Source organism: Herpailurus yagouaroundi, unplaced genomic scaffold, assembly GCF_014898765.1.
Source record: "Herpailurus yagouaroundi ecotype Mexico unplaced genomic scaffold, PumYag 213, whole genome shotgun sequence".
Classification (NCBI taxonomy): domain Eukaryota; kingdom Metazoa; phylum Chordata; class Mammalia; order Carnivora; family Felidae; genus Herpailurus; species Herpailurus yagouaroundi.
This window is the reverse complement of record NW_024412444.1, coordinates 12,582,973-12,610,497: the sequence shown is the minus strand read 5'-3', so window position 1 is coordinate 12,610,497 and position 27,525 is coordinate 12,582,973. Positions and strand designations below refer to the sequence as shown.

Genomic DNA, 27,525 nt, shown 5'->3' with positions numbered 1-27,525 from the left:
GTGTCCCCCTACCCCTTACCTACCCTACCCTCGGGTGAGGAGGAGGAAGTAGCAGGGGGATTTCCAAGTGCATTTTTATCAGCCCAGCAAATCAGAGTCCTTGCTTTCTAAACAAAGAGGTGCCAACCTTGAGACTCTATGAAAGCCAACACAAGCTATGCATTGTACACATGTGAAAAGAATATAATTAGCAAAGTTATAGTCACAATTAGGAAATACCTCCTCAGAAAGGTTTCCAATTAACTTTGAGAAGCACTCAAATTACTATTGTGCTTAACTAGGCCTCTGTCTCTTAGCCAGCTCAAACCTTTGAGACAAATCTAAGAATAACAGCACAGTCCTCAAAACACAGACACACAAAATTTATTGCTGGACTTTTTTTGAATAACAAATATGAAGAATGTGCAAATTGGGACAGGGAAGCTATATTGAAAGAATAAGAAGCATGGTTACAGAAATGAATAGTCAAGTGTTGGCTAAATTATTCTTTCTTCAAGCTCTCTCTTCGTCTTCTCTAGCCTTCCCTTCCTCATCCCGAAAGAAAAGTTAGGAAAGAGAATGTAGGAAAACAAAAATGGGTACTCACTTCATCTCTAGGATCTCCTCCAGTTGTTTTCTCCTTTCTATTCGGAGGTTAGCCAAATGGGCTTCTTTTTCAGCCAGGGACTGCTGTGTAGAGGCTAGGCGTGCCTTGGTGGCATCTAGTTCCTGTCTGGTCTTCTCCAATGCATTCATCAGTTCCTCTATCTGAAAGGTACAGGGAACATGGTGCATTATTTCTCCTTCATTCAAGCACAAGGCCTTCTTTGCAAGTCTGTATTCTGACAACACACACAAAGGAATCATAGCCATTCTTGAACAGGTACTGTAACTTAGAGCCCATTCTTTCTTTGTCACTGGTTGAAAATAAATGTTTCAAACACAAGAAATATGCAAATTTCTCCAAGGTCCTCTTTCAATTGGATTGTCCAATAACCTTTATAGAAACTATTTAATATATTTATTAGAAGTAGAAGGTAACTGGCTTGACCCATTTTCAACCTGTGTTTGGCAAAAGTCTCAGATACTGCCTCACAGTTGGCGGAAGGCAACACTCAAAATGCATTTGCCCAGCACAATATACTTTTGTGTGTAGGCCCCAGAGTATTCTGACAGGAAGTTAATCTACGTGTTTCAGATTCATTCATGTTTTAACCTATCAAAACCTTGTTTGGCAAAAGCGATGTGATGTCCAAGGGGCCTCAGGAGCCCCCTCTCACCTCACATCCCTGCCTCACTTTCAGGAAGCAAGGTTTGGCCAAAGGTAAACAGAATTCCAGCCACAAAAGGTTCAAGTTTGATTTGCCCCTGAAGTTTGAGAGGGTTCTAAACTTGAAATAAATGACATGTAACTTTTATAGGGTGCTAATACACCATAGAAATAAGCCAGACTATCAAATATCCAGGATTTTTAGCCAGGTCCCAAAAAATTGGACCAGGGAGCCCCAAGGCAAGGCTTTATCCTCCCCAAGCCATTGGGGGCTTTTAAAAGCCAACACACAACAAAAAGGGCTGGTGTTTATGGTTCTGCACCAGAGACTTCCGTGGAGCAAGCCAGTGAAATGCCATCCCTTGCACAGATGCATGCCGCATCCACCCTGCTGATTTAAAACCATGGTTCCAGGAAGTTTCTAGATTCCAGAGTTGATGTTTGGGTTTCTAAGCCACCCTCCTTCCAGCTGAACTTGGCAGAATGGGATCATCCATCACTAAAGTCAACAGAAAGCCCTTCAAAATGTGTCAATGACATGTTAAGTTCCAATTCATAAAGACTTTCTACACAATTTCTTCAGTTTTACATGGAATTTACTCAGAATAAGCATTATATTTCACATCCAAGGTAAATCACATGCTTTTAAGATTCAGAAAACCCTCCATTTTCCCTGATAAAAAGAGGAATTTGATAACCATAGAATGTAAATCAAAGCCAAAACCAAAAAGAGTTTAAAAAGCAAGGAATATGAGGATTAACCATGAAAGTCCCAGAACTACACCTGCTTAATTGTAGAATAAATAGTATTATTATTTAACTTTAGAAACATACAAAATTTAAAAAGCAATCATAATTTGTTTCTCATATAAATTTATAGAATATTATAAATATGACTAGCAGCCCTTCTATCAAGAAGTGCTTGGTGAGACTGAAGCAGGTTTTTTTCCTCCTTTCCCTCCGCCTCCATTTTTGATAGCAGTGTAAAAAAATATCAGAATTATGGTCATTCCAAGTACCAACAAATATTCAGTCTGTCTAACCCTCTATGGGATGGCCTGTGTCTTCATGTCCCTGTTTCCTTTCATAAATCGCTCTCTATTCAAATGCACTATTGATCCCAGAGAACAGGGAGAGTATCCAGGATTCTCACTTGCTAAATCTCTCTCTCATGAAGTTGAAGCTGACCTGTCTGCAACCCATAGACACAGAGCTACTCAACTGGGTTTCCCAGTTCTTAGTTCACCTGCTACCGTACTATTTGGGGCCAGCCCAGCTAATTTTATATTAACCCAATTGTAACAATTACATCTTAAAGTAATGACTTGCAGACTTCCCTGGCCATTTCAGCAATAACCACATAGAGAAACATGGGCACCTAAGAGATGCAGTCCAGCGTTTGTACTGATGGAGATGCCATTGGCTTCCAGCATCAATAACTCCTAGTGTGAGGTGAGACTCCTATTCTCAACAGCTTGCACCAGAGTCTCCAACAGTTTCCCAGGCCAAGGTTTCCCACTCCTCCAAATTCACATACCCCAGGCCAGTGAGCATGGCACACTGAGGACCATTGGGGCTACTGGTGTCAGGTACATAGTTCTAGTCTTCACACAGACACTGTTTCTCCCTGTGATTCTGTACAAATGACCACTTGATTCTTTGAGCTGCAGCTTCCTAGGTGATGCTCATGATACCTCCTCTGCTAAATGCCTGGAGTTCTGCAAACTATTTCCCTTGCTACCACAGCGGGAGCTTTAAAAAGAAAGAAATATTTTCCCTGTTGTGGCTCACATATTCCAGTTCTCCTTCTTTGGGGCACATGGTAGGGCCACACTCCCCTCTCCCTTTTTTTTTTTAAATTTATTTTAATTTAATTTTTTTTAATATATGAAATTTATTGTCAAATTGGTTTCCATACAACACCCAGTGCTCATCCCAAAAGATGCCCTCCTCAATACCCATCACCCACCCTTCCCTCCCTCCCACCCCCCATCAACCCTCAGTTTGTTCTCAGCTTTTTAAGAGTCTCTTATGCTTTGGCTCTCTCCCACTCTAACCTCTTTTTTTTTTCCTTCTCCTCCCCCATGGGTTTCTGTTAAGTTTCTCAGGATCCACATAAGAGTGAAACCATATGGTATCTGTCTTTCTCTGTATGGCTTATTTCACTTAGCATCACACTCTCCAGTTCCATCCACGTTGCTACAAAGGGCCATATTTCATTCTTTCTCACTGCCACGTAGTACTCCATTGTGTATATAAACCACAATTTCTTTATCCATTCATCAGTTGATGGACATTTAGGCTTTTTCCACAATTTGGCTATTGTTGAAAGCGCTGCTATGAACATTGGGGTACAAGTGCCCCTATGCATCAGCACTCCTGTATCCCTTGGGTAAATTCCTAGCAGTGCTACTGCTGGGTCATAGGGTAGGTCTATTTTTAATTTTCTGAGGAACCTCCACACTGCTTTCCAGAGTGGCTGCACCAATTTGCATTCCCACCAACAGTGCAAGAGGGTTCCCGTTTCTCTGCATCCTCTCCAGCATCTATAGTCTCCTCATTTGTTCATTTTGGCCACTCTGACTGGCGTGAGGTGATATCTGAGTGTGGTTTTGATTTGTATTTCCCTGATGAGGAGCGACGTTCAGCATCTTTTCATGTGCCTGTTGGCCATCCAGATGTCTTCTTTAGAGAAGTGTCTACTCATGTTTTCTGCCCTTTTCTTCACTGGATTATTTGTTTTTCGGGTGTGGAGTTTGGTGAGCTTTTTATAGATTTTGGATACTAGCCCTTTGTCCGACATGTCATTTGCAAATATCTTCTCCCATTCCGTTGGTTGCCTTTTAGTTTTGTTGATTGTTTCCTTTGCTGTGCAGAAGCTTTTTATCTTCATGAGGTCCCAACAGTTCATTTTTGCTTTTAATTCCCTTGCCTTTGGGGATGTTCCCCTCTCCCTTTTAACTGGGGTGGGTCTTTGGCCAATAAAATAATGTCATTTCCAGGTGGAAAAATTTAAGTGCTAGTACTCAACCCCAATTTTCCCTTTTCTCTGTGACTATAGAAGCATGTTTCAGATGACGCCTCCTTCAGCCTGAGTCCCTGAGTAACCACAATGAAGCCCAAAGCCAACCCACATCATACAACCAAGATAGAAACCTTTGGTGCTATTTCGGAGGTACGCATGCACCCCGATGTTTATAGCAGCACTATCAACAATAGCCAAAGTATGGAAAGAGCCCAAACATCTATTTTTGGATAAATGGATAAAGAAAATGTGGTATACATATACAATGGAGTATTACTCAGCAATCAAAAAAGAATGAAATCTTGCCATTTGCAACTACGTGGATGGAACTGGAGGGTATTGTGCTAAGTGAAATTAATCAGAAAGACAAAAATCATATTACTTCACTCATATGAGGACTTTAAGAGACAAAACAGATGAACATAAGGGAAGGGTAACAAAAATAACATAAAAACAGGGAGGGGGACAAAACAGAAGAGACTCATAAATATGGAGAACAAACTGAGGGTTACTGGAGGGGTTGTGGGAGAGGGGATGGGCTAAATGGGTAAGGGGCACTAAGGAATCTACTCCTGAAATCATTGTTTCACTATATGCTAACTAATTTGGATATAAATTTAAAAAAAATAAAAAATGAAATAAAATAAATTTTTTTTTAAATAGTCTCTTGTAAACACAGGGGTCATATCCACCCTCATTTTCTTCAAACCAACTCTTCCCTTGGGTTCTCTGAAGCTCTCTTTTAGATTGGGAACCTACTTCCCATGTTTCTTTTGTAAATTCTTCATCTTCCTGTAGTCTATAATTGGATCCTTCCTCTTATTATTCATTACTAGAGACATTTTCTTCACCCATGTGGATTCTTAGGAGGAGAATTGAGGTCTGTCTCCACAGCTCTCACCTATATGCAGATACCTTTCCAAACTTTATCTTTTACTCACTTGACCTCTTTTACATATACCTAACCACCTGTTGATCACTTTGATTTGAATGTCCTAACATCACTTTAGATTCATTATGATCAAAAGCCAACTCATGACCCATGCACACCTGCCTAAACCAAATCCTTATTACCCACTCCTGCCCTCCCAACCTGCCACTCCCTAACACACCCACAAGTCCAACACCCTAACCTTTTCTCAGTCTCTCATGTTTAAGACCTCAGAACTACATTTGCTTCTTTCTTCTCTTTCTTCATTTATTTTCCATTTATTATCAAGTCTTAATAGCTCTATTTTGGAAACACTTCTGGGATCTATCATTTCCTTTTATCATTACTTTTGATGCCACAAGCTCAGGCCTCTTCCCCTCCCACATTTCTGGGGTTGAAAATAATTGCGTGAGTGTGTGTGTGTGTGTGTGTGTGCATGTGTATCTGTTCCTAGCCTTTGTCTCTACCCCTACCCTAAATAAAGACATGGCTTTGCTTGATCAGCTTCTCCCCCATCATAGTATATCTCTCAGTGAGGTCCATTGCTGGATTTTAGGATGTGGAATTAGCTAATGGGTAGCAAAGTAAACTTGAGAAACTGAGCACAAAGGTACAGGACTTTGAAGCACAGGCTACGGTGCTCTATGTAATAAAAAGTGGGAGAAAGAAGTCAGAGGGGAAAGAAGAAGAATGATCCTTGAGACTTGGGACAGAGAGAAGTTTATTTTAAGGGCAAAATAAGGAAATTGCAAAGAAGAGAAAAAGAGAAGGAGGAAAAAGTCACTATGGGTTATTCCTGGGGCCCCTTCAATGTTTTCCAAAGACACACATTGAAGAATTAGACTACCCTTTTGATTTTTTTCAGCTGTTTTGACTGTATGTGTTTGAATGTGTCTTTTAACTGGATCCCTTAGGTCTGGGATTCAAAGATGTCCCACAGGACTCACTGTCACAACTTATGCCTACTGCCAAAACAATATGCCTAAACCACCAATATTTTGTCAAAAATATCACTGGCCTGGCTCCAAAATCTCAAGGAGCTCCCAATTACCCACAGCAGTGGCCTTCAAATTGTGTTCCCTAGAGCCCCAGGGTTTCCCAAGGGCACCTGTGGCCTGATAACAGATCAATGGCATGGGAAGAGGAGTGTGAATTAGCAGGGATCTTTGTCCACCATCCCACATTCACAGGGAGTCGTTCTACTTGTATTTGTTTTATATATAGAATTCCACTCAGGATTTAATTTCAAATTTTTTAAAAAAGTTTAACGTATTTTAAAATACTGAGAATGATTAAAAGCATGATTATGAAGCCAGACTGTACTAAACATACTGTTTTAGCATATATGAGTCATAAAACTTTGGGAAAGGGTCTGAGTTTTCTCATCTGTAACAAAATTATTTCTCATAAGAGTTACTACAAGTATTAAGTGAAGCAATGAATGTAAAGTTCTTAGTGCAGACACTGGCAATGGCAAATATGAAACCAGTACATTCTTAAAAGAAGAGGTAGTAATGTTAATGAAACAGAATTCAGGAAATAGCTTACCGCTCACTATCTGTGTCACTCTGAATTATGAAAGTTCAGTGGGCCTCAGGTCCCTCAATTGTGATATAAGGGTAATAACAGACCTTAGCTCACAGGACTTTTATAAAGATTCAATGGGTTAACATTTGTGATACCCTAAGAACAATGCCTAGTACTTGGTGTCATAGAAATGTCAGCTCTTATTAATACAGTGCCTAGTAAGGATTCAACCCATTTTATGTTTAATTATTACTGAGTTCAAATTTTTTGCTTCCTGTCACCTACCCTCAACCGCATACGCACACACACACACACACACACACACACACACACACAGATGCACACGCACACATGCACACCCCTGGACTGCCCTATGTTGACCCGCTCCAGTTACTGGAATCTTCCACCTTTTAAGTTCTGTCACTTCACAGGATACAGCAATTAAAAACTGGAGTTCTGAAAAGCACATACCTGGTTAAAGCTTTGGTTTCACAATAGGATCTCTACAACCTGAGGCCAATCTTAACTCAGTGCTTCCTAAACTTTGTTGCACATTAGAATCCTTTGGGAAGATGTGAAAAATCCTGATGCCATGGTTGCATTAAATCCCAGTGTTTGAGGATGGGAGTCAGGCTTTATATTTTATTAAAGTTGCAGATGATTTCAAAGTAATTCCAAAGTGCAGCCGAGTCTAGATACCCTGGATATTACTGATGTCTCTCTAAATCTGCAGGTCCTCCCCTATAAAATGGGAAGAGATGGAAACTACTGCACGGGATTGGCAAGAGCATAAAGCATCCAGCCCTCTGTGTTGGACACCCTGGAAATGTCCAGTACATGACAGTTACCATTGTCCCTAGTCCAACCCAAGTACCAAATACCAGTTCTTACTGTCGACACTTGACTTTATGCCACCTAATCAAATACCACTTCACATTTCTGCACAACTTTTCATGTGTATGCTTAATTGCTACCACTGGATCATAATCCCCTGGAGGGCAAAGACCACATCTCTGTCTTCTTTGGAAGTGCCTTCAGCCCCTGACACAACACTAGCATCCATACTCAATAAATACCTACAGAATGGGAGGAAGGGGAATGCAAAGGCATAATTCTGAAACGCCCTCCTTTGACTCACTTAGTGCAATGATGGATGAAGTGTAAGTCCGAACCTGATACTTTCCTACCCCATAAATCAGTGGTCCACTTGCCATCATCCTCACCAAACACCCTTCAAGGTCTTGCTCTCTGCTGCCTCAAGCACCTTCTCTTTGCTATGGAGATGAGAGGGCTCAGTTACCCAGATCTTGAATGCAAGGGGGTCCCACATTCACTGTAACCCTGGCAGCCACTAAGAGCACCCAGAAACCTGAGTTTCAGGATGGCACAATAAAAGTGTCCCAAGCTTTGACCTGGGGTACAAGCAAGCCAGGGTTTTGTCCTGCTCTGTAGTCCACATGCTCTGCCCTGGGACCTGGAAGATGTATACTCCCTCCTTCCTTCCACCACCTCACTGGATGTCTCCTATGTGCCAGGCACTCTGCTGGACACTTGTGACAGGCTCCCCCTCAGAAGCGGTCTGGTTTGGCAGGCAGGCTTAAATGAAAAAACTATTTAATCACAATTGTGATTTAAAAAAAAAAGCTATTAAAGAAAAGTACTGAGTGATAAGCAAGAGTAAAACAAGAGCCAATCCTGCCCTAGGCCTCATGGTGTGCCTCCCTAAATCAGTCGAGTGGGAGTGGCTTGTTGAAGAGGAAGGAAAAAATGAATGCTGGTTGCCCAGGCTGTGGGGCCTTGTGGTCCTCTTCATTAGGGAATTATTACTTGGAGAATTACAGTGATTATGAATCAATAACCACTTTTGAGAAGCCCAGGAGGAAAACAACACATTTGTCTCGACTTAACACAGCATTTGCTTCTTTTAGAAGTACATCTATTGGTAATTCACCAGACCATAATATTTGCTGGGAGAAACATTTTTTTTAGAAAGCTGTTTAATTCCTAAAATGCCACCTTCGATGAAAACAGAATTCACAGCAACCTCAGAAGTCTTTTGCAAGTCTCAAGATGTTCCAATTTAAAACAATTTCCTAAAAAGTCCCGAAATACGTCAAGACCAAAATTCTGATCCTATACCTAGAAAGCTAGGATTACATTTTAAAATATATCAGCTTGGTGTTACAAATCTAGAAAATAATAATTAAAGGCTTCTTCAAGCTAGATGTCTACTAGGCCACAGGGGCACACCAATTTAAAAAAACTTATATAGTTGTGTGTCATTTCTGATTTTATTAGTCATTCCATGTGGCAGATTATAAAATTGTTGAATTACCAGGACTATTCAATTGTATTCAAATAATTCATAACTCTGTACACTTTAAGAATAATGAAGCCACGGGGCACCTGGCTGGCTCAGTCGGTTAAGTGTCCAACTTCAGCTCAAGTCATGATTTCATGGTTCACAAGTTCGAGCTCCGCGTCAGATTCTGTGCTGACAGCTCGTAGCCTGGAACCCTCATTGGATTCTGTGTCTCCCTCTCTCTCTGCTCCTCCCCTGCTCGCACCCTATCTCTCTCTCCCTCTCTCTTTCTCTTTCTCTCTCTTTCTCAAAAATAAATAAACAGTTAAAAATAAAAGAATAATGAAGCCGTTAAATGAATTTCTAGAATCCAGTGCTTACACCCAGCTCTGGAGAAACTGTCGGAACTTTTAAAGTGAACAGTGGAGTCTTAAAACAATAAAATAAAAAACCTGTTTAAGACCTTAAATCATTAACATGTGTCGACTTAGACTTACACATACATTTGTGTTGTTTAACTAAATATTTGAAAACCAGCTTTTCTCTCAGTTATCTGCCAAGAGCCCCACTCTGGGTTCTGTGTGTCTCTTTCTGACACGTGGCAACATCTCGTGCTTTTCATGAGGCCTGCTTGGCAAGACCTGATCTTCAAATATTTTGATAAAACAATTTTTTTTCTTAAATCTTAAGTCAGTATTGAGTTAGTGTCTATTTTGTGTTAATGATTTGTAATTTTTAAAGTTTTTAAACCATGTTTTAAAAATACACAGGCTCTTCGGCCTTAGACTTCACCATCCATCCTGGCTTTCTGTCTTCACTCATCCTGAGTGCAAGAAGATGGTAGTTCTCAGTTTGCACCAGAACACAGAGCCAATGAAATCCCCATATCCCAGGTTATAGCCAAATTGGAATGTGAATTGGTCCTGTGGGAATAGCCAGGACCTAGCCTAGCTCTCCTCTGGGCACAGAGGTCACCCTGATAAACCTGAAACCTCTCTCCTCAACAGCAAGAACATCTCAGACAGTGATGTTGTCAGCAAAGGAGCTGTTAAAACGAGGCTCCTAATCTTATTTTTCCAATTACTCTTATCTGACATTTCTATCTCCACCTCCTTCCCACCTCCCCACTGCTGCCTTAGAGTGACACCTTTTGGAAATGGTTGAAACTGAAAATGCTCAGACTGCTGTCTGCCTGGACCTGGCCACCCTCAAGATTGTGTTTGGGATTTGTTTCCTCCTTGCTGAAGTGAAAGCATCTAGGAGCTTTGCTTAAATGTGACACCTCTCTGATCCTTCAGCAGCAAACAAACACCCACATCAAATGAGTGTGTTTGGGTTCAAGCTCTTTGGTTTTGACTGCATTTTAAATTCTCCCTTTTCCCTTTTCTCTTCCCGGGCTTATTAACAAAACTTCACACCATAACAAGAAGATGGATAGAGAAGAAATGTGTACAATGCATACATCTGACTTAGATTCTGTTAAGTCAAACCGTGTTAGAATACAAATGAAGAAAAGTTTCTCTACAATGTCCTGAGAATTCTTCATTCCAGATTGGACTAGGCTCAGTGGAACCTCCTTGATAAAAAGACTGTGTAGATGCGTTTCTGTTTATTTTTTGGTGTAGTACTTCTTGAACAATTGGGAAGCATTCTTTACTTTACGTGTGCACAGTTCTGCAGCATGGCAAAGAGCTGGTCTTTTCCTTAACAGTCCCAGACATTCTTGGAAGCAGTATAGCTAATGGTTAAGACTATGAACCTTGAAGCAAGAAGGCTTAGGTCCCAATCAGGATCCAGCCTTGTGCTAGCTGTATGACTTTGTAAGAGATACTTGACCTCTGTTTACATCAGTTTCCTTCTCTGTAAAATGTGGATAATAATTGTACCTCCTGGGCTCCTTGCAAAGAATACCTGAGTTGTAATAGTTACATAGTGGGCACATAGCAAGCATGCAGTAACCTGTAATCAGTATCAATAGTGATGTTAGTTTATTCAGCCTAGTAGAGGAGAAGTAAGCAAGGAAAAAAGTGAATTTCCATCTTATTACATTTTCAGAGAGACACAGTATTTTTCATCTTCAATGGAATGGTGAAAATTTTTACTACGAAATCTATAACAAACAAATTAATCACCCTCAAAATATGTGTTGTTCATATTTTAGTCTAATTTAGCTGAATTCCAAACACAACCATGAAGGAACTCATGAAGATATTAGAGAAGTGCTATCCAACTGAACTTACTATAATGATGGTGAGGTTCTAATCTGCACTGTCCAATACACGTCACTACATGTGGCAATAGAGCATGGGAAATATTACTGGTGCAACTTAAGAAATGAATTTTTAATGCAGTTTAATCTTAATTAAAATTTAATAGCCAATTCTAATGGCTACTGTAATGAAAAGAGCCAGTATTTAGAAATTATTTCAATCTTTGTGGAAAGTTTACCTTTTTTAAATATCTGATAAAAACTTGAATTACCATTTGATCCAGTGTTTCCACCTTAGGAATTTATTCTAAGGATATCCTAAGGGATGTTCCCAGAGGAAATTATTGTGAGGATACAATAAACATATTCATCATAGTGTTGTTTATAAAAATCAGAAAAATTGTGTATGTATATGTATAGACACATATATAAATACAAATGCATACATATAAATATACCTTGCAAATAAATGAGTTAAATAAATTCGAGTGTGTGTGTGTGTGTGTGTGTGTGTGTGTGTGTGTGTGTGTGTGTTACAAAGAAACTGGAGAGTAAATTAGAGGCATCCAATTGTTGAGATGTTGGACAGATATTAAACACTGTAAATGTAAAGGAAAGAGGCTCACGAATTCCTAAGTGAGAAAAGCAAGTTAGTAAATAGAAAATACAATACAATCCAAACCATATGTGGGGTTTTAAATGCATATTCACAGAAAACAAAAAGACTAGAACGAAGCACATCAAAATATTAATGATGGGTTTGTTTCTAGGCACAGACATTTCAGGTAATCTATTATATTCTTCTTTGTATTTTTGTTGCAAATATGAATTATTAATGTAAAAAGAATACTGTTTTGAAAACTGCAACCAAGGAAGTTCTGCAGAAAGTACTACTGTTCCCACTGAACAATTGGTTGCTGGTAAACCAGTCTCCAAAGGAGATTTATAAAGCAGAAGTCTAGAGAAGGGCGGGGCCCTCTGGTGGCAGTTACAGTGGCAGCTACCCTCAGCCAAAATAATCTTAACTCAGGCCACACTTACGGGCATGGCTGCTTTGCCCCTTGACAGTCACTTAGATTTATGCTGATTATAATCCCGGTTCACCAGGGAGTGTTTGAGTGTTGGTGACTCCGGAGCTGTCAACAGTCATTCCCACCACCTCACCCTACCCCACAATGTGCTTGAATGTTGTTCATTTCATTACTGTTCCTTAAGAAAGTTCCTATGGGTTTTGGAAGTCCAGTATGGTTGTTTTTTCATTTGTTTTGTTTTGTGTTGTGTTTGTGCAGCATTTTATAATTCTGTTATTATTATTTTGTTTCTGCATCACTCAAAATTAGTTGTCAGGCCCTAAAAAGCCAGAACCATTTGTTCATGCCACTAAGCCACCTCTATTAGCAAGGTCTATTCATTGCTATTCAACAAATCAGGGCAATGTTCTCAAACAGACCTACTTTCTTGTGATGCAAGGAACAATTCTGAGGCATTTCCAAGGAGGAAGAATGAAAGAAGGGGGCCTTTTTCACTCTGAATTCTCCTACTGGCTTGGCTTTGCAGGAGATCCTTGTCGATGATGACATATTTCAATCACCCAAATCAAGCCTGACTCCAAGCCCTTTCCTGGTACCCACAGGCCCCTTGCATCACAGTTCCATCAACCTTGAGAAATAGGTAGTGGCCTCTCTGTATGTCACCTTGGTCCTCGATCATATGGAGTCCAATGCATCCTTGATCCTCCCACTGGACCCAGCATCTGCTCAAACACACAGTATAGGGTCAATAAATAATTGTGGGAGGAATGCCAAGAGAGAGAAAAGAAGAGAAGAAACTATACTGTGGAAAAGTAATCATTACGTCTGATTTAAATAATATGGTTTCCTAAAACCCATTTGATCCTGACATACTTCCAAAGGAGCAGATCATTCAACTGATGAGTAACTCAAGTTCAGAAAAGATACGGGATTTACCTAAGAATTGTAGATGTCTTACTCTTTCCCAGAATGTGAGTCTGACTGTTGAATACAAATATAGTAAGACAATTGTTAGATGGGGCTATATTGAGATGATGTGGGCCATGAGACCCTCAACAGTTAAACACAAACAAACAAACAAACAAACAAACAAACAAACAAACAAAGACCTTGGCTCATTCTCCTCTGTGTCCTCAGGCCTGAACACAGCATCTAGCATACAGTCAGAAGCCAAAGATATATGGATGAACATAATTTAGTGAATAGACCTGGGTCTCATTTGAGTCACTGGAGTAGAATATTCACTATACTTCTTCGATTCCAGTGCTGTTCCAAAATATCTTACTTGACTTTAGTTATTAATTTTCCATTACTATGTAACAAATTGCCACCAACTTGACAGCTGACAGTTCCATAGGTCAGAAGTCCAGGCAGGAAGCATGGTGTGGCTGGTTTCTCCACTCAGGGCCTCACAAGGTTGAAATTGAGATACAGCAGGCTACCTTCTCATCCAGAGCTCAGGGGGACCCTCTTCCAAGTTTATGCAGTTGAAGCAGAATTCAGTTCCCTGCAGTTGTAGGTGTGAAGTTCCCTTCTCCTTAGCACTCCTAGCTCCTAGAGACCATTTTCATTCCTTGTCACATGGCCCACTCAAATTTTTAAATCCAGCAATAAAAAAATCACGCTTGCATCAAATTTTTCTCATGCCTTGACTCTTTTTCTTCAGAAATTGCCCACTCCCTTTTAAGGGCTCACTAATTAGATCAGGCCCACCAAGAATAATCTCCCTTTCTTAAAGGCAACTATGTCATATAACATACCTAATCACTGTAAAAATATAAAATTGCATTTCAAAATATATGTGCCAAATACAGGGGAACTTCTTTAACATGATAAAGAACATTTACCAAAAATAATCTACAGCTACCATCATACTTAATGGTAAAAGACTGAATGCTTTCCTCTAAGATCAAAAGCAAGGAAAGGATATCTGCTCTTACCCTTCTTTTTTTTTTTTCATTTCTTTAATGCTTATTTTATTTTTGAGAGAGAGAAAGACAGAGCATGAGCAGGGAAGGGGTAGAGGGAGAGGGAGACACAGAATCTGAAGCAAGCTCCAGGCTCTGAGCTGTCAGCACAGAGCCCAACGTGGGGCTCAGATCACGACCTGAGCCAAAGTCTGACGCTGAACTGACTAAGCTACACAGGTGCCCCTGCTCTTACCTATCTTATTCAACAGAATACCTGGAGTTCTAGCCACTGCACTAAAGCAAGAAAAATAAATGAAAAGCATAATAATTAGAAAGAAAATAACAAAACTATCACTACTTGCTAATGAAATGTCTATGCAGAAAATCCTGAGAAAATTCCTAGAACTAACAAATGTGTTCAGCAAGGTTGCAGAATACAAGATCAACACACAAAAATTATATATATATGTATATATATATGTATATATATATATATGTATAGTAAATATGTGGAAACCAAAATTAAAAAGCAAATACCATTTATAATCATTCCAAAAAATGAAATATTTAAGTATTAACTTAAAACATGTATAGGATGTATATGCTGGAAATTACAAAATTCTGATTAAAGAAATCAAAGAGAACTTAAATAAAGAGAGCAATATGGAGCATTCACAGATTAGAAGACTAAACATAGTAAGTATGTTAACCTTTCCAAGATTGATGTGCATGTTTAATGTAGTTCCTATCAAAATCTCAGCAAGTTTAGGGGCGCCAGGTTGGCTCAGTTGGCTAGGCATCTGACTTCAGCTCAGGTCATGATCTCATGGTTCGTGAGTTCAAGCCCCGCATCAGGCACTCTTCTGTCAGCACAGAGCCTACTTCAGATAATCTGTCTCCCTCTCTCCCTGCCCCTCCCCCCTCAAAAATAAATAAACATTAAAAACATTTTTTTTTAATCTCAGCAAGTTTTTTTTTTTTAGACATAGATAAGCTTACTCTAAAATTGATATGGAAAGGCATATCTGGATCCTTCCAGAAAGCTAAAACAATACTGGCAAAGAAGAATAAAGTGGAAAAAATCACTCTACCTGATATTAAGGCTACTATATAGTTACAGTTACCGAGACCTGTAGAGGGACAGACACATAGGTCAGTATACGGAATAGAACACAGAAACAGACATACATGAAAATGTTCCAGTGATGTTTGGCAGAGGAGCAAAAGCAATTCAGTGGAGTAAAAGATAGATAGCCTTTTCAATAAGTCGTGCTAGAATATTTGGACATCCACAAATGAACAACAAAAAGATATTGCACTAAACTATACTCAAGAAGTCTCAAAACTTAACAGTAAAATCTCTAATACAATTCCAAAATAGACGAAGACATGAACAGACTATGTTGCTGAAAAGAACATGCAGATGGCAAGTAGGCACACACAAAACGTTCTCTATCACTAGCCATTCGAGAATTGTAAATTAAGACCACAATGAAATATTGCCACACACCTATCTGAATGGCTAAAATTAAAAGTAGTGACAATATCAAATGCTGGTGAGGATCCCGAGAAACTGGATCCCTCATACAATGCTGGCAGGAATGTAAAGTGGTGCAATGACTTTGGAAAACAATTTGGCAGTTTCTTATAAAATTTAGCATGCAACTACCATACGGTCCAGCAATGGTAGTCTAATTATTTACGTCAGAGAAATAAAAACTTGCTTTCACACAAAAACCTGTGTTGAACGTTGATAGGAGCTGTATTACTGATAGCCAAAAACTGAAAACAACCAGGGTTTCCTTTAACTGGTGAATAGTAAAACAGATTGTGGCATATCTATACTGTGGAATACTACTCAGCAATGGCAAGAAGCAAAGTATTGATTACTGGAGGATTCACCAGTAAATTATGAAATTGAAAAAACCAATCCCTGAAGGCCACATCCTATGTAATTCCACTTACACGATGTTCTTTAAATGACAAAATTATACAAATGGAGAACAGATTAATGCTTGCCAGGGATAAGGGCTGAGAAAGGAGAAGAAGTTGAATGCAGTTATAAAAGGGCAGTGTGAGGGATCCTTACGGCAGTGGAAGTGTTCTGTAATCAGACTGCATCAGTGCCAATACCCTGGTTGTGATATTGTACTGTACTTGTACAACATGTTACCACTGGGGGAAACTGGGTAAAGGTTACACAGGATTCCTCCCTATTATTTCTGAAAACTGTTTATGAATCTACCATTATGTAAAAATTAAAGGTTAAAACAATTTTAAGTGTATGTCATATATATTAGGCGCCCACTTCAGCTGGGAAAAGGACAGTGAGAGCAAATACTGGGGGAGACGGGAAAGGCTCACATAAGGTGAGGCCATTCCCATTATCCTGAGGAAGAATCCTCTCCAAAATGTCATAACTATGAGGATGTCAGCAGAGAATGCTCATGTTGTAAATGCTTTCCAGTCGCAATGTCAACCACATACGCAGGCAAAACCATCAGCATTCAAATCAATGGGTTGATACCTACTGAATTAGGATGTGAAAGTGATTTCCTTAAGAGTCAAGTGATTACAATATCATAATTGTGGTCCCCTTTTTATAAAACCAACCCACACACACACACACAATTTTAAAATGCTATGTTCAATAATAGCTATCAGTGCATCATAGGCTAACCCATAAAGGCCACTGGAAGGTATGGTTTCCTTATAATTATAATCCAGGTAAGTAAAAAAAAAAAAAAATCACAGTAAAGCTTCATTATCCTCAAACTAAATACATCCTCCAGACTTCTGGCTTGGTTAGCTCCTCAGTGGGAGGAAAGCAAAAACCAGACACAAAGTGCCAGAATGAAATCTTCCGCTTCAATTTCTTCTTTATTTAAAACATTTTATAGGGCTTTATGTTGACCCTGTGGCTTCAGGAGAAGGAAATCCTCCGAAATGTGTCCCTGGGGCACAGCATCCCCCACAGCGACTTGGCTCCCTTCTTTCAGAGCGATTACTGCTGCATGGAAAAAAACAATTCTTAATTGGTTAACTTTGGGAAAACCGCTTCATAAAGAGAAGACTTGGAACAAAGACGCCCACCCAAACAGTCAGCTCTCTCCACATACAGAGTGACTGGGGATGAGTTTGAGAGATGCCACATAAATGAGGCTGACAGACAGAACTGCACTTTCAAGCTTGATGGAGGGTTTATCCACTTTCCTTCCATCTCTAAGTGGAATTAGGTATCCACGGGATCACAACAGCAGATCTGCTAAACTCTGCCTCTCTTCCAATCCCAGCAGGCATCAGTGTGCTGCTCAACATCCTCCCTGCTCTCCAGGGACTGAGACTTTCCTTTCTGGCCGTCCATCTGAACTAATGAGAGTGGGGTTATGACACTGGGCTCCCAGGACCAGTTACTCTGCTTCTCACCTGGCTGTGCACCGGAGATTGTCCCTCAGTCCCTGTTAGGGGCTGTGTATTGGTCCCAAGGGAGCCCAGTGGACAGTGGGTGGATGGCAAGGGTCAAATCCAGCCTATTCCTATAAAAACAACTGAAGTACACATCCTGCCGAGCATAATTTTCATGCTTAAAAGCAGCAACTTTTGTTTTTCTCAATTACCCTAACACACTGGGAGCATTCACTGTTAATCCGAGCAGAGAGAAAAACTACTCACATCTTAACGTGTGACACTTTGTTCTTCAAAACTTCACAGTTGTGATGGAAAGTGCTCTGTTGACAGGACAATTTATACTCATATTAAATCCCAGGCTTTACCAAGTACTTGTAGATATCTATGTTTTCCCCACAAAATGTTTTCTACAATTTATGCCTTTGAACTCTAGTTTCAAAATAAGTGATCCTTTCTCCAAGTAGCTCTTTTCAGATAAAAAAAAAAAATCACCATTTTCATTACTAATGTGAGATCACAGTCTAGTCCCATATAAAGTGATTAAACATAACCCTGGTATTAAATAGTCTCAAGACAAATGTAAGTGAAAACATTGGATTCCTTGCTTGACCACCAAATGCTCACTCAAGGGTCTGAATGCTTCTGCTGGGATGTTTTCTTTCTTTTATGATTTCTCAAATATGTAAATTACCTTGTTTAAAAATAATTCTCCTCTCCTTTCTTTAAGAATTAATACTGTTATAACTATCTATAAGGAGATCATGACATCTGGACTTCAGGAGAGAAACAGTCTTGGTATTTAAAATATCTAACAACTATACATATATGGAAATGAATACCCCATTTTGATGGGTCACACTCAGTAACCTTAGAGGCGCCTCTATCTGGGCAATAGTTCCTTTTGGACGAAACACAATTAGGCTGTGTAATGTGCTGAATCCCTTCAGATAAACCGTGTGCACACAGCCGAGCCACTCTCGTGCTGGCTTTAAGGCTGGGGCTGTCAGGCCCACTTCTCTGGTTAATGTCAGTAGCACTATGTATAAAAGGTGACTCCAGTGTGTACAAATGTTGATCTTTAGAGAAGCCATGCCTAGACTCACACACACATCCACTCTTTCGTCCACTAGGTCAACGGCAGGAACAGAGGGCGACCCCAAAAGGAGCTTGCCAAGAGCAGAGTCTTACTTGTCAGGTTACATTGCCCCCAGGGACTTCCCTGCCTGAGATTAATCCATAATCCTGTTTCGTGTTTAAAAAAATTTCAGGTTCTAAAAGCCTTGCCTATGAGACAGTTTCAGAGGCGACAGGGAAATGTTCTAATACACAGTAACAAATTAAGTGCCAATGCAAGTAAGCACAGAAAAGAAAGGGACTGTGTGGAGTAGGTGCCGCAAAATGTTTGCCCTTGTCCAAAATCATTTCTTTACAGTTCCAGAATAGACACTAAAAACATATTTGAATGGCTGGAGTACCTGTAGGTCTAAAGAAAAAAAAAGATACAAAGCTAAAACCATCTATGGTTTTTCAGCTTGCTGCACAAGTTAAGTGAAATAAAGATGCCCCCTGATGGAAAACACAGCCGAGGTTCTGAAGAAACATAATATTCGCTGATGTGACTTCCAAACTAAATTTCATCTGAATACCAAACAGTAAGAAAGCTCTCATCTCAGCTCTGAACAATCCTATTTTTATTACATCAAAACTGTTTCTTCCCTTGCCAACCTCATTCTACCCCTTTTTGCTACAAAGTTAATGTCCAGAAAGCGTCCTTTTACAACTCTAGCAGACCTGACCAAAAAAAAGCAGGAATTCCCAATGCTGTAGAAACCATCATGAACATGTTCTCATCTGGATGATTCAAAAAAGTGTAACTCACTCCACTCTATGGCAAAGAAAGAGAACATCTTGGAGAAAACAGTTCTGAACGAGATGGCCATGGGAACTCCTTGACACTCGGGAGCACTGAGGTATGGGCAGAGACACCTGGCCTGGTGGCACCTTCTGCTTTGATTCAGAGAGAAGGAAAAGCAGGACAGCTAATAATACAAGTTCCCATTCTGATTCGTGGCTCAGTCTTTGCTTATAGCCATTCCTGCTAAGATTTAACTTACAATGTTTGGCAACCAGGCTGACCTCTTCAAAGGCAAAGGTGAGCATGGAAAGAGCATTTTCCACGCAGATGCATCCTCTCTAGTGTAAGAAAAGCAGCTCCAGTTTCCAAAGGTGAGAACAAAGGACACAACAAATCACCAACCATGTTGCTCATGGTTTGGAGCTGCATGTGTTGTAAGGTGTGCATGTGCATGTGTGTGTACACATGTGCACAGAGAACATCCCTCCTGTTCCCTCCCATCAATGCCCCCAATGCATATTCCCACCCTCAGTGATAGCTGAGGATGAATTACCATTTCTATTTTTTGTACTACAGGTGGAGAGAGCCCAAACCCTACAATTGAGCAGACTAAGGAATTTTTACACCTACAAGCACTGACTTCCAAAATCAAAATATAGTTTTCAAAGAGGCAATATGGTTTCTACTACCTTGCAGATAAAACCCCCAACTCCTTCTCCTGACTGACAAGGGTCCTGTTTTATCCAGCCATTCCCTGAACCCTCAACAACATCCCGTGCCACTGTGACCTTGCCTGGCCCTTGTAGAATCTGGTCTTTCTCCTCTACCATGCCTTGTTTCTCTCCTACCCTTTCCAAACCCTTCAAACAACAAGCATCTTCTCACCTATCAGGTCTCAACATAAATGTCACCACCTCCAAAAGGCCCCTCTGAATCCCCTTAAAGTAGCTGTCTGCCTCCCACCTGTCCCTGGTATTCCTCTCAGCTCCACGTTTGTTTCCTTCATAGCATGTATTACAATAAATTACTCCACTTAACAATTCCTTTGCATGTACCTTCCCATTTCCCTCACTAGGCTCTTTGCTTCTCGTGTCACTTAGCCAATTATCTGTAATTCCCAACTGGGGTTTGGCATGTGGCTGGCACTTAATAAATACTTAACTCATAACCAGAATTAGTAAAAACAGTAACACCTGATATCCACACCAGTGGTTCTCAAGGGGGTCCCCTAACCAGCAGCAGCAGCTTCGTCTGGGAATTTGTGAGAATGCACATTCACAGCATCCTTTCCCGTGCCCCTGTCTCTACTTATTGAATCAGAAATTCTAACGGTATGGCCCAGCAATCTGTGTACTCTTCAGACAGATTCTGAGACATGTTCAAATTTAAGAACTACTGGTTCTTAAACAATATTGCCCACTTTCCAAAGAGTCTTTAAGCATAGATGTCATTGATCTGCCTCTATTTGAGAAAAGAAAGAATTAGCACATTGTCACAGGGGATATATCTTTGTAAGCAAACAATGACTGTGATCATTCAGCTCAGAAAAGACCCTGAATTGATAAATGTTTGGGGGAAAGTCAGTGAAAGAAAACCAATGCACATTCAGGATATCCTCGCTCATTTCTGTTCATGCAGGCAGAGTGATCAGGCTTTATGTCAAGATGCTGCAGGCAAACTACTGGTTGGCATTCCTGCCTTATCCATGGGGATGGTCCAGAAAGGAGCCCAGATGGCTTGCCTACCCAACCCCACTTTGATGGTAAGGTTCTTAACACAGACCTTGGTTTGTCAGTCATCTTTGCACCCAGGCCTTGACCTAATACTTAACACAGAGTAATCACTCAGAAAGAGTCTACAGAAGAATCAGTGGCTGAAATAGGTGCCATGGCATCTGTACAACTGGGGAGAAGCAAACAAGGGGGCTTTGCTTATGGAATTTATTAATGGGCTAATTGCCTTTATAGGAAACAAGTGATTGAAAAACATGAGAGAGCTTGTAATAGGTGAAGAAAAAGTACAGAACTGAGAGTCAACAAGGATCCATGTTCAAATCCTGTCCACTTGAGGCTATATGTCTTTGGTCAAGATACCTGACCTCACTGAGCCTCCCATTCCTCAAGTGGACATGGGGATCATACATCCTGCCATACAGGGCAGTTGTGGGGATTAAATGAGGTTGCAGGGTAAATGTCCAGCACAGCATCAGGCATGTAGTGAGTACTCAAAACACTGTCATGATCTGTAATATCATTATCACATACTCGTTTAACTGGGGAAAATAAATCAGAGTTATGTCCCCCGATGTAGTATGCATTCTGAAAGCCTTTAATGTAGGGCGGTTAGGGAATTATATTCCTGTCTATCCCATAGCTTTCAGCATGTTGAGAGAGATCCATCAGTATAAAATAGGAGGAAACACAGGCACTGAGGTTGGGTAGTTGATGGCTTTAATCCTTTCTCTGCCACTTACCAGCTGTGTGACCTTGCGTAAGCCACTTACACTCTCTGGGCTTCTGCCTTTGTAGATTGGAGATAATAATACACTTCACACAGGTCGTACTGAGGCCTGGAGATTAAAATGTCCATGAAACACTCAGCCCTGTGCCCTGCCCCTTAGTAAGCACTTGACAGATGATAAGTATTATTCACTAAAACTAACAATAAGCAGGACAGAATTCCATCTATGCTATAGAAGAGGCATGAGCAGAGTGTTAGAGGCATAAACAAGGAGAAGATGCATTTGGAAAAGTGAGACAAGGGCAGGGGAAGCTTCTCGGAAGCGATAGTATTTAAACAATGTCTTAAAACAGGAGTCACAAACTCAAACACTGGCAGGGCAAAGCACTTATTAACAAGAATTGATGCTGGCCAGGCAGGGAAAATGCTCCTTAACTGCCACTAATTTCCACAGGCAAAAACACGGGTTCTCTCACTGAAAGAGAAAAAAGTATCTGAGCTTTTTTGGGAAATCTGATATTTTTAAAATACTATCTCAATTAAAAAGAAAAAAACCCCACAAACTTACCTGAATTCACAAAACACATCTACTGGTGACATCTGGCCACTGGCTACCAGTTTTCACCTTCTATTTTAAAGGATGGGTAGAGTTTTGTCAAGCAGGGATAGTGGTGAGATCATCCTAGCAAGAAAACAGTCTGGTCTGAAGCAGGGGAAAGGTAGAGGTGGAAAGGCCAGGAAGCTTTCAGAAATCAGAATACTGAACCAGGAGACTGAAAGGGAGAGGATGGGGAACAGAAGTGCCAGGAAGCAAGAAGCATGTGGAGAAGGCTTTCCGGGAGAGGTATGGGCTGGATTGACAGGGTAGGTCTGAGAATATGGACGTGGAAAAGGAAGGACTTTGAAATGAAGAACAGAAACCCTACCAGGCCACTCTCTTCCCTTCTTTGGGCCTTAGTTTTCCCTTTTGTAAGGTGAGCTCCTGAATTAGAGGAGTTAAGTAGCCTTCCAGCCCTTTCTGCACCACTCAGGTGCCACTGCAAATTCCCCACCTGGGGAACACTATATGCAGCTTCTGTGATGTAGGTTATGGGGGATGTGACTCTAGCTCCCCATTAGGAGAAAAAGGATTAAAGGTCTGCCCAAGCACCACCTTTAATAGCCATAGAAGACAAGCTGTCCTGAGCAATGCAGGGGAACCAAAGTCCTTAAGAATAGACACAATCTCTGCATAAAGCAGTAGCTCAAATAATGAGACAGGCACCTTCACTGAATGCCTGCTTTGGGCCAGATGCCAGTCTATTTACTGAACAAAATTATCTCATTGAATGAAGACAGGTCCACTACTATTCCCATGGTATAGGCCTAGAATTGTTAAATAGGCCTAAGGTCACATAGCTGGAAATCACAGGACCAGCAGTCAGGCCAGGAAGTCAGTCTGATCCAGTACCTTAATCCCAGCCCCTCTGTCAAATTGCCTCCCTTTTAGCATCTTTAAAATTTTCACTTTGTTCCTGTGTTCCTTCGCAGTGGTGCCAAAATTATGTGGCAGGATAACCCAAACGGGAATGTTCCTTAGCTATGGGTACATCGAGAAAGGCTTAGGACTAGGATTCCCTCTCCTGCTCCAGGGAGGGTGGTCCAGGGTTGGAGTCCTGGCCAGTTCTATACTCCTGGATAGAGTATAGGAGTATACTCTCTATACTCCTATACTACATACTTCCATACTCTGTGAGGTGTATGTAATCACACAGAGGTGATTTAAGAGGCTGTTTCCAAAAAAGTGGATTTTTGGTCTGAGGAGTCAAATTGTCAGAATGAGTTTGAATGCATGGGTACTTAAGAGATGTGGATTCTTCCTTGGGTGACCACAGAGGTGCTGGATTTCACAGATGGCAAGGGCCTGCATCACACCCCAAGCAGCTCCCCAGAGTCGGGGGACAAGAAGCACAGGACCAAATGCTAAGGGCAAGGGTTCAGGCGGCCATGGGAAGGAGTGTATTAGTGACTACATTTGGCATGGACCCCGACCATCCCAGAGGTAGCCATCTGAACTAAAGACCAGAGCCTTGCCTCAAGCACTCTGGGTGAATAAGCTTCAGGACTATTATTAGAATCCTGAGGAAGAGAGAGAGTCCCCTATAATGGCTGAGATTTTGTCTAAGCATGGCTAATGGGAAGAGGGCTGTGATCTAACAATTAATTTGAGTTAGAAAAATAAAATATTATGTTTTGCACCCAAAGATTGTAAGGTTAATTTGGCCAATTATAATTATTTACAGGGAAAAATATTTACATTGAGAAGTCTTCATGTTTGATGATTTTGCCCATCTGATTATGGAAAGCCTTTTCTCTCTCTTATGTACATATACACTATGTATTTTTATAGTTTTCTCTTCAAATACTCTATTTTTAGGTTGACTCAACAGCTACTCCAAAAGATAAATATAAAACTCTATTTCAAAAAAAATTAATGTATGTGTCTATGTGTAGACACAAATTATTTGTGTCTATCTCCACTTAAAATGAGAGATAAACCAAATATTCTAAGATTTTTCCTAAGCTCTGATATTAATACTCACTAACAAATTAACTAAAAAGTATTAATACCAATCAATAATTACATGACATTTACCCTGTGTCATTCATTGATCTAAGGTGTATGTGAATAGCTGTTTACAATCCCATTTATTTCTCATGACATTATTTTGAGCTATCATTCCCATTTTACAGATGGAGAAACTGAGGCACAAAGGGGTTAAGTAATTTTCCTTCAGTCATACAGCTAGTAAGTGGCAGGGCTGAGATTTGAACTCAGGCTGTCAGGCTCCAGAGTCTATGATGACCATTACAGCACTTTGCTTCCTAGTGTCTGTTATAAGAATTGAAGGTAGAACATTTAGCATGTTTCAAGCTCTCTATAAATCCATTCATTAATTCAACAAAATGTATTATGGTACTATGCCAGGCATGAGGGATTCAGTCCCTGCACTCATGGTATTCACGGTCTAGCAAGGAACTTGCTCTTAATTTTCTCCTTCCCTCCATCTCGCCCTCCCTCCTTCTCTCAATTCCCAAGGAAATTACCCACATCAACAGACTTCATTTCACAACTTCATCCAAAAACTCATATGCACATACCCCAGTGATGTAGCTGAGTCTAACACACAACTTAAGGGGTCTAAAAGAAAGCTAAATTTGTAAAATTTACAAAGCAAATCACAAATAATGATCTCATAACCCAAAGATAGCAGGACATGGTCCAATTAGAAATAAACCCAAATTGCTGAGACATGGAAGCATGGAAATATAGAAGGCTTGAAAGATAACATTTGCTACTATTAAGAGATTTCTTTTGCATTCATAGTTCCTGAGCTGAGTTTGGTTTACAAACATCCTGGGGTTGGAGGCCTGTCTAAATGTAATATTCTCATAAGAGCATTGACTTCATCACAAGGCAGGCCCTGCTGATGGCAGCCTAAGACTGGAATGTGCAGATAATTATCTTTAAGGCTACTCAACGGCTGTATGTCTCCTATAATATCACCTTTAAGATCAAGCCAAGACATTCCAGTCTGAATCAAGGTTTATTTATAAAAGGATTTAACACTTTTAGATCCCATATTGCTTGGAGGACCACCAATTTCCATTCCCAAATATCCAATTTCTTTAATTTCACAGAACATGAATGAGATTTCAGGTTACCATATGTGGAGGGAAAAATTTAAGACACTAAAATTCCTTTGCTTCAATGAGGTGAGTTTCTTTGCTAACGCCTCCACAAAATAAAATCACCACTAGGGACTGAAAGTAGAAAATACCATAAGTCATAATGCCACATTCATGTAGATACAACCAAATTTTCAGGTAATTCTAGCTGAATGGTCTCCCTTGTTCCCCTCAAACTTGAAAGGTCAAAGGAGCAATTTGAATGTGGGTACTCTATATCAGCCACAGAGGAGAGAAAGAATGGTCCTTCTACCAACAAGTACGCAAGATTTAAAGAGATGCAAAGATACCTAAAGAAAGCAAATGGACCCCCATAAATTGGAGGGATCTGCTGGAGGGAACCAGTTAATCTAGAAGATTGTATAACGTCCTTTATTGGTGGTGTTAGGGACTGACCAGGTATCCTTTTTGGAGAACTAGCATAAACTGGCTTAAACTGGACCAGGGTTGGCATAGTGTGTGGTGTATAGTCAAAAGTGATAGACACTTTTGTGGGGACAAGAGAGACAGGCAACCTCAGAGGAGGTTATATGCCAGAGCCCAATATTTCAGCCCTGAAAAGTTATTTGATAATTGCACATGCTACAAAGAAAGACGATGACCATGAAGGCTACCAACACACATAAAAATCAATGTATCTTTTTATAGGAAACATAGTATTAGTCATTTGTTGATATTAAATAATTTTAGTCATTTCATGACAAAAAATAACTCAGGGATTAAGCAAGAAAGAAGTGAAAACCACTTAAGTTGAAGAACGATCAAATATCTTATCTTTATTATCACTTATAGGTATTAATAATTCTCTATTAATTAATAATATTAAAATCACCTGTTAATAAATACCTACTAATGGGTATTAATATGTATGCATGTGTGAGTATACATTTATTTTCATATGAGAATGGAACCCTCCTGATGGTCATATCTATCTTTCTCAATTAATTAAAGAGACATTCTGGTTTTCTAAAACAAAATTATATACACATGTATACATATTCATACACACAATAAGAGAAGACCATTTAGAAAAATACATTAGGGAATTAAAAGTAGTTTCCCTTGGTTATGAATCATGGCATTTTTTTTCTATTTATTATCAAACCCAAAATAGCTTTATCAATACTTTGATCTCAACTATCAAATAATACATGATTATTATGTATTTTTAATTATGAAATATGGGAAAGTATGAGAGAGAAAGAAAAGCAAAATAAACACACACACACACACACACACACACACACACACACACACACACAACTCCAGGACCCAGAGAACCACTGACCATTTTTATGGCCTTCTAAACTTCTTTCCATCTATGCCCATGGCTTTCACTAAAATCAATCATACTACACATACTGTTTTGTGGCCTTCCTTTTAAGTTAACAAAATACCATTGACGTTTTCCTACCAGTAAATATTGATCTAGTTCATTCTCTAGTGGCCACAGTGTAATCTGTCATAATCCCCTCCCAATGGGCCTTGAGGTTGTTTCCAAGTTTTCAAATTATATAAATAACTGTACAGAAATGATCTCTGAACATTTTCTCTGCTCATGATCCAACTATTACTTAAGATAAGTTCCTGGAAGGCCACTTGCTAGGTCAAAGAGCTTGCATATCTTTAAGGTTTAGAATACACACCAACAAATTGGCCTCCTGAAAGACTATACAAATCAGCATGAGGATCATATTTTATTTTCCTTTTTGTTTCTCTGTATTTTCTGCTGATATTTTCTGTAACTTATACTTTGCTTTAAAATAGTTACAGAGAGGGAAGGAGGCAAACCATAAGAGGATCTTAAACACAGAGAACAAACTGAGGGTTTATGGGGTGGGGGAAGAGGGGAAAATGGGTGATGGGTATTGAGGAGGGCACCTGGGTGT

At 40.0% G+C, this 27,525-nt stretch overlaps 1 protein-coding gene across 17 annotated transcripts in view; it reads right to left on the bottom strand.

Moving 5' to 3' along the window:
• The window catches only part of ERC2 (ELKS/RAB6-interacting/CAST family member 2), a 939,781-nt gene that overhangs the window by 363,614 nt on the left and 548,642 nt on the right, over positions 1-27,525 (bottom strand). For all 17 annotated transcript variants that reach the window (XR_005784479.1, XR_005784476.1, XR_005784477.1 and 14 more), the window contains one exon: positions 587-747. Coding sequence is in view for 14 of the 17 variants with exons in the window: in XM_040454749.1 (XP_040310683.1) it covers positions 587-747 (161 nt within the window). In the remaining 3 variants the exon portion in view is untranslated. The remainder of the gene's footprint in view (positions 1-586; positions 748-27,525) is intronic.